The sequence below is a fragment of the Nicotiana attenuata genome, unplaced genomic scaffold, assembly GCF_001879085.1.
Source record: "Nicotiana attenuata strain UT unplaced genomic scaffold, NIATTr2, whole genome shotgun sequence".
Taxonomy (NCBI): domain Eukaryota; kingdom Viridiplantae; phylum Streptophyta; class Magnoliopsida; order Solanales; family Solanaceae; genus Nicotiana; species Nicotiana attenuata.
Window position 1 is genome coordinate 83689 of NW_017672009.1, and position 8725 is coordinate 92413.

Sequence of the window (8725 nt, forward strand, 5' to 3'; positions counted from 1 at the left end):
GGGGGGGGGGGGGGGGGATGAAATTCTACTCATCTCAAATCAATATACCTTGAAGTTCAGGAATATAAGGAGACATTCAATTAGTCCTACATAGGTTCAGGGCAGTACTGGAGAAAATTGGACTATATTGCTATAAGGTCATACCAGTCGGGCTGAATGACCTCAATCAATTCTGTCTAATTTGCTGGCATGTTTATTTTAGGTCCCATATTTACATCAAGGCACGTTGACCTACTGAAGTTTGGATTTATGGATATCGGAGCTTAGCCCTTTATATATTACAGTAGCTTACTGAATTGTTGGCATCATTGGGAGCTTATAATTTGGCATTAACTTCATGCATCATAGCATATGGGGTTGCTGTATAGACTGAGAAACTTAGCTATGCTTTGTTGTTAAGATGGCTGACATTTCTGTAATGAAAAAGAAAGAAGAAAAACCAAGAGAAAAAGAAGATTTGAGAATTGAAAATCTTCTTAGCTATACCTATGGACACGATAATGTGGTTATTTCAGCGTACTGGGTACTGGATCACAAATGAACCATGTAAAATTGTTGATTTGTTTTTCAGGAAGTAATTGGAAATTCAGTTAATGGAACTACTTATGCTGGATTGAGAGCAAGAACAACAGGGGCTCCACAGAATCACTGGTCAGCAACTTCTTCTTCTTTATCTTTTTTTCTTAATTGTAAATTTGTAGTTGATTAACTGTGCTAAGCTATGCCCCAACTGTAGGTTCGGTCCAGCTGGGGATCCAAGAGGAGCAGGAATAGGTACTCCAGAAGCTATAAAACTTGTATGGTCTTGCCACAGAGAAGTCATATATGATGTTGGTCCCGTGCCACTCGGATGGAAAACTCCAGCATCTACTTGAGGAACAGCTGCAACCACTTAAAGCACTCGAGGATGACAATTAGAAAGCCTAACATGAGAATGCTTTAGAAAGAATCCACTTGAGATGTGCTGGAAGAAATGCTTGGGTTACATAAGATCAATTGGATGTTATTTGAATGCTTATGTTAATGCAAACTTATGAGCAGCTTATATATCTAATAAATAAGAGAGCCATTTTCGTATTCCGGAATAGTATCTTCATCATTTTCTATGATTCTATTCTAGGACCGTTATATATACTGTCAAAAACAATGATATACTGATCTCGCTTTTCAAGCTGTTCCCAGCGATCTCCAAGAATTTCCAAAAGTTGGTGAGACATTATGGGTGTGGCTTTATAATTTGTCATTAACTTCAGATTTGTGCGAAGCTCATCATCTCATGAGTCCTTTATTTCGTAGACAAAATGCAATGATGCAAAAAATTAATTGAATTTGCAATCAAACAGCACTACTTAGTATGAGATTTAATATCAAATTGCTTTCAACCTACGAGTAGTCAAATTAATGCGGAGATGCTGAAACCTCAAAGGTTCAATTCTCACAGTTTCATGTCCAACTTCTGTGTTGATATTCTCTACTTGTGCTAAAGACCTTAATTTACACTTGTTGGCGTGGTAAAAATTTATAGCCACTCTGTATTTACATCAAATCATACTAATTTATTATAATTGGATAATAAATTAACGTCAGAACGTGCATCGATGAACTAAAATTTAGTGATAAAAGTGTATGTGGATGTATGCCTTATCTATTTATTGAGTTCGTGTAAATACTAAGTAGGAATAAGTTTTTTACTAGTTGGTGTTGTGTACAAAGAATGTAAATACTTCTTACCTCTTCTTACCTTGTGTCGCAAATAACCAAAAAAAGAAAAAGATAAAAGATAAAATGGCGTCAAAATCTCTACAAAAATAACCGGGTGGAATCGTTATTTACTTTTTTAATCTGATTTGTATAGATTATTGAATAGGGGAAAGTTGGTTTATATTAAATGATCGTATGGTAGCATGACACGTGGAACCAGAGAAGGATGGAAGATGAAGCGAATAGAAACCAGGCCCGAGGACAATAGCTTCAGTTGGCACCGGGAAGATCCCGAAATAACAATGTCAACGGAAGCAAATGGATGTTTGTCACCAGAAGGCATTTAATGAGAATATTCCTTAGTATTAAATAACACAGCCGTTGTAGAGAATTTTGGCATTCATGGCATGCCGTTACATATTCATCAATGACCCTCAATATTGTTATTTAAGAGGGGCTTGATCCTAGGACCTTTTTCCCTATTATAGCTATAAAAAGTGGTTTCAACAACCATTGTAGGACAGGAAAGTTCGGACAAACTTATGCTACACACTATTCCAAGTTGAATAATACTTTATTTTTTGTTTAACATTATTCTTATTGCTGCCTTTGGAAGCCCCACTCCCGGAACTAAGTTGTCTGCTATTTCATCTCGATTTCAATGCTAAGTCTCGCATTTTATTTAATATATTTATTATTTTAGGATCAAATCGATACGCTTGTCTATAAATTGAACTGTACCGTTTTACAGGTAAACAGTTTGACGCCCATCGTGAGGCTTAGATAGTTGCGTAATTGAGTTGCTCCTTACATCTATTACTAATATGTTTGATTCATTATTTCTTTAGCAAAAATCGTAAAAGATGGCAGCCAACGATGTCAACATCGCACACAACGTTGAGGCACAAGAGAATCTGCCTCAACACGAGGATTTAATCAACGACACCCGCAACTAGGAGGGCATACCAGTGCCGGTTCATGGCAGACGATATCCCCGACATGTACGGGAGGCGACTCCTGATGATGCTGAAGACGAGCACGTTTCGAAAACGTGAGGATCCTGAGAGAATAGCAAAATTCCATCATGGGCCATCTTTCACGGCAAGACCATACCATGACAAAACTAAGGCAAGCGTTGTCTGGTGCTTCCAACAACGCGAATGGAAGAGGCTCAGTTCCTCCGCTGCTCCCGCAAATCAAACAGCCGCAAAGGGTTGATAAGAACACCCCGAGGGGTGAGGTCGGCTTCGACGGGTCCGGGGGGATCGGCAGCGAATCTGGTAACAACAATAGTAATGATCCCTGCAAAATCGAGCTCATGCGATTTATGAGAGAAATGAACGCTCGGGTGGACCAAATTTCGGGCGCACCACTTGTGCTGAAGGGCCCGGACTCAAAGAAATACACCCAATTGCCGTTCAAATAGAGCGCAGCACCAGAGTTAATTCCGAAGCGGTTCAAAAGCTGGATGTACCAAAATATGATGGGGCTTCAGAATCTCAAGAGCACATCACCACCTATATAATGGCAGTGAAAGAAATGACTTGGATCCACATGAGATTGAGTCGGTCCAGCTGAAAAAGTTCGGAGAAACCCTCACGAAGGGGGCCCTAACATTGTACTCGCTCTTACCCTAACATCAAAAAATTCCTTTGAGATGCTTACAGACTCTTTTATCAAGACCCATGCCGAGGCTAGGAAGGTCCAGGCACGGAAGGCGGACATATCTAGAATTTCACAAGGAGAATTCGAGTTGCTACGTGAGTTCGTGACCAGGTTTCAAAAAGAAAGGATGCTGCTATCGGTCGTGCCAGATGAATGGGCAGCTGAGGCATTTACTAAAGGGTTGAACCCTAGGAGATCTGACGCCTCTCGAAAACTGAAAGAAAGCTTGCTCGAGTTCCAAGCAACGACATGGGTGGATGTCAATAACCATTACGAATCAAAGATAAGAATAGAAGATGATCAGCTCGGGTTCCCGACATCAATAAGGGTCGGGATCGAGAAAAGAACAGGTATAAATCGAAGGATGATTTTGACACAGATCAACGATCTTCTAAGGGTCGGTTTTTGCCTTACAAAAGGGCTGAAAGAAGCGGCAAAGGGTTTTGGTCAGCGGATAGGTTTGCTCCCGATAGAAGAACTGACCGCGACCGGAATAACAGGTCATTGCAAGATAAAAAGGTATCAGGTTCTCGGGATTCCAGCTATCCCAGGCTGTCCGAGTACAATTTCAATGTCAGCATAGTGGATCCAGTATCGACGATGAGGAAAATCAAGGAAGCACGATTTTCGAGGCCGATGAGATCTGATCCCAGCCAAAAGGATCCTAATCTATAGTGCGAGTATCTTGGGATTAATGGCCACTGCACTGGGGACTACCGACATCTGTAGGAAGAGGTGGCAACGTTGTTGAAAAACGACCATCTTAGAGAGTTCTTAAGCTACCGGGATAAAAATAATAATGGCCGCAGCCAGGACAACGCAGAGCCCTTGAAGATGGGTGAAAACCCTCCCAGCTAACCATCAACATAATTTTCGGGGGAACGAGATCAACGGTGTAACCTTCTCGGTAGCAAAAAAGACAAAAGAATCCATAACTCGTAGCAAGAGACTTTGGGAAGTCGCCGAGGACGACATCACCTTCATAGAAGAGGATGTCGATGGACTTCTACTGCCTCACAACGATGCGCTAGTAATTTCTCTTAACGTTCTAGATTTTAAAATTAAACGTGTTTTGGTGGACCCAAGAAGTTCAGCTAACATCACTCAATGGAGAGTGTTGGAGAAAGCCAAGCTAATCGAAAGCCTCATTCTTGTAACGACCCGACCGGTCGTTTTGAGCCCTAGCGCGCCATTCAGCAGTATGAGGCCATGAGCAGCTTCATTTCAGGTATTGTTACTTGTACGTGTGGTCGAAATTGAATTTCGGGAAGTCCAGAGTTAATTTAGAAGGAGAATTCTTATTTTGGAAGCTTAAAGTTGAAAGAATGAACTAGGATTGGAATTTTGAGTAAACGACCTCGGAATCGGGATCTGAAGGTTCCAGCAGGTTCGTATGATGATTTCGAACTTGGGCGTATACCCGGTTCGGGTTTTGGATAACCCGGGAGCATTTTGGCGCCTATTGTGGAAGTTAGCATTTTAGAAGAAATTTCATAGTTTGGCTTGAAGAGCATTTCAGTGTTATCGATGTCCGTTTGGGATTGAGGCTGTGAATAGCTCCGTATGGTGATTCTGGAGTTTGGGGCGCGATCGGAAGTGAATTCGGAGGTCCGTAGGTCATTTCGGAGCCATTTGGCTAAAGATAGGAATTTGGAGGTTTTTGAGAAGTTTGACCGGAAGTGGACTTTTTGATATCGGGGTCGAAATCCGATTAAGAAAGTTGGAGTAGGTCCGTAATGTCAAATATGACTTGTGTTCAAAATTTGAGGTCAATCGGGCATGATTTGATAGGTTTAAAAATCGGAAGTAGAAGTTGGAAAGTTCAAAGTTCATAAAGCTTGAATCGGGGTGTAATTCATGGTTTTAGCGTTGTTCGATATGATTTGTGGCCTCGAGCAAGTCCGTAATGTGTTTTGGGATTGGTTGGTAGTTTTGGTTGAGGTCCCGGGGGCCTCGGGTGGATTCCGGATGGTTAACGGATCGAGTCCGGAGTTGAAGAAGGGGCTGGGGCTGCTGCTTCTGCGGATTTGGGACCGCAAAAGCGGCCCCGCAGAAGCGAAGAAGAAGCCGCACAAGCGGCTGGAGGTGGAGCAGCCCAGGACCACAGAAGCGGCGCAAGATCCGCAAAAACGGAACCGCATATGCGGTGGGCCGTCCGCAGAAGTGGAAATTGGGCTGGAGCCCAGGACCGCAGAAGCGGCATTTTTGACCGCAAAAGCGGAGCCGCATAGGCGGAAATAATTCCGCAGAAGCGGAAATCGCTGGCCGTGTGATCTTTTAAATCGGGAGATGGTCATTTCTCTCCCATTTTCCACTTGGTGTGGGCGATTTTGGAGAGCTTCAAGAGGGGATTTTCCTCATCAACGTTAAGGTAAGTTACTCCTACTCATTTCCAAGTTAATACAAGATTATACCATGGAATTAAACATGAAAAATTGTGGGAAAATTGTGGTTTTGAAAGAAAACCTAGAAAACTTGATAAATTGGATTTTCACCACGAATTTGAGCATGGAATTAGGAGTAAATTATATATTTGAGCTAGTGAAGTTATGGGTTTCGTATATCTTCGAGAAATTTCGGAATCCGGGCATGTGGGCCCGAGGGCATTTTGGTCATTTCACTAAGAGGAGTTGGGAATTTGTATAATTTGAATTGTTAACAAGTATTTGAGTATGTTCTCATTAGTTTGTCGTCAATTGGCTAGTTTTGGTGCATTGTGCGTCGGTTCAAGCTTTCGGAAGGATGTAGAATGTCGGTTATGAGTCTTCGGAGCGAGGTGAGTCTCCTTTCTAATCTTGTGAGGGGGAATTTACCCCATAGGTGAGTTAAATTGGTTATGTGCTCCTATTTGTGGGGGGCTACGTACGAACGAGGTGACGAGAGTCCGTGCGTAGCTACTATTATGCTATTGTTCGGGTAGTCTAGGACCCAAAAAAAAAACATGTTATACTTGGATTAACTGTGAACCCATTGATAGTTTGAATTGTTTAAATCACCTTGAATTGGTAAAGGAATTTAAAAAAGAGATTTAATAATAATTTTCCCTGAAATGTTAAAAAGAGAAATTTGTCTATTTGGATGATTATCCTCGATAAACTCTTAGTTTCCTACTTGAGCAAGTACTTTATGTGTGCCTGCGTCGCATGGACGATTCGCGAGCAGGATATGTGTTTACTTATGGAACGGGACGAACGCCTCGGTGAGAATAGATGCATCTATGGTTCGTGCCGCTCGACCCTCGGCAGTGCACAGTTTACATTCCTGTTGGAGCGGGCCGTCGCCTCGGTGTGATTTGCGCATGTTTATCTGTTGTTTGAAAATTGTAAATGTGCAATTGGCCCTACGTGGCTTGATATAAACTGATAAGATAATAAAGAATAAACCTTGGAGGCCCTTGATTTGTTGTTGAAGGTGTTTACCTGTTTTATGGCTTCACAATTAAAACTTCTATATAAATCCATGATTATCCTCGCACTTATAAAATATTGTTAATTGACCTCTAGTGAGTGTCGAAGTTGGCCATCTCGTCTCTACCCCTTCGGGATTAGGCGGGATACTCACTGAGTACACATTGATTACGTACTCATACTACACTTCTGTGCATTTTTGTTGCATGGGTATATATACCTCTAGCAGCCTATTGGGCGTAGCAGCATGGATGACGTTGGGACTAGGTGAGTTGCATCATTCGAGGCGACCGCAGCTAGAGTAGTCCCTTCCAGTGTACTGTATTTACTTTCTGTCCACTGTATTCCAGACGGATGTTGTATTTTATTTCTCTTATCAGTATTTGCTCATGTACTTGTGACACCCGGTTTCTGGGATAGTTTTCAACGGATTTGTACTAATTGTTATTATTTAAATTTGAGTTCAAGTAGTGAACTTTTATTTATGAAAATGGAAGGAAAAACCTTAGATTTTCAAAAGTATTTAAAGAGGAATTAATTGATAAGTTAGTTGGCTGGCCTGACAGAGGTGTCCGGCGCCACCACGACCCTTAGTGGATTTTGGGTCGTGACAATTCTGGCAAGAAATCTCCTCGCCGGGTTCAACTTAGCATGTGTGACAACCCGAGGGGAGATCTTGCTTCCCACGAACGCCGAAGGGATCATGAAGACTATCTTATTTGAAGTAGTAGACAGCGACATGGGTACAACATAATTCTTGGCAGACCATGGTTACACGATATGAAAGTCGTACCATCAACATATCACCAACTTTTGAAATTCCCAACCCCAGAGGAAATCAAAAAAATAAAGAGGAGATCAAACGTCGGCAAGGAAGATGAACGCGGTCTCGGTTTCCAACAGTTAATGGAAGGAATACGCTGCATAGCAATTATAGGAACCGACGCCTGCTCCGAACCAAGCAAAGATGACAAATGAGAGGAGCCGTCGGAATCCCACCATGTACGAAGATATTTGCAAGTACCAGAAGAAACAAACGTGACCAAGTCCACGGCGGAAGAACCTGAACAAGTGGCAATGTTCGATAAGTTTCTAGAGAAGGGGAATTGAAGTCAATCCCAACAAGATTAAAGCTATCCAAGACATTTTGGACCATCTGACAAACGTGAAAGAAGTCCAAAGACTAACCGGAAGACTGGACACTCTGAGCAGGTTCATTTCTCGGTCTTCGGAAAAATGTCATCACTTCTTCTCACTTCTGAAGAAGAAGAAGAACATCAAATGGACTCCATAATGCCAAAAGGCTCTAAAAGACCTGAAACGGTATCTATCAAGCCCTCCGAAACTATCAAAATTGGAGGAAGGCAAGCAGTTGCTAATATACTTAGCGGTCTCAGAGGTAGTGTAAGTGTCATTATAGTCCGGGAGGATGAAGGTACGCTATCTCCTATCTATTATATTAGCAAAATTTAATTGGGAGCGAAAACTCATTATCTGCACCTCAAAAAATTGGCTTTATCTTTCATAATCGCCGCTCGAAAGCTTAGGTCTTATTTTCAGAGCCACCCGATCGCAGTGGTAACAACGTTTCCCCTACGGAATGTCCTTCACAAACCTGAGTTGTCAGGTCGACTGGCCAAATGGGAAGTTGAAATTAGTGAATTTGATATTGAATATAAGCCCAGGACTGCGGTCAAATCAAAAGTTTCGACCGACTTCGTGGTCGATTTTAGTCTCGGGCTACTACCTTTGGCCACAAAAGAAGCGGTGATGGTATCGGGAATGACATTAGGAGTTTGGACCTTGTTCACGGACGGGGCTTACAACGTGAAAGGGTCCGGGCTCGGGGTGGTCTTAATCACACACGCATGACAAAAGAATTTTCTCTTGACTAACAATGAAGCTGAGTATGAGGCTTTGATTGCAGGACTTGAACTGGCTCGGGGACTAGA

The 8725-nt window shown here is 42.2% G+C and overlaps 1 protein-coding gene across 1 annotated transcript in view; it reads left to right on the forward strand.

The window, feature by feature from the left end:
* LOC109211320 (delta-1-pyrroline-5-carboxylate dehydrogenase 12A1, mitochondrial) overlaps nucleotides 1-1152 on the forward strand; it is a 7459-nt gene extending 6307 nt beyond the window's left edge. The window contains exons 15-16 of the mRNA XM_019374850.1: nucleotides 572-651; nucleotides 737-1152. Of these exons, the coding sequence (XP_019230395.1) occupies nucleotides 572-651; nucleotides 737-875 (219 nt within the window). The 3' untranslated portion in view covers nucleotides 876-1152. The remainder of the gene's footprint in view (nucleotides 1-571; nucleotides 652-736) is intronic.
* Nucleotides 1153-8725: the final 7573 nt, after the last annotated feature.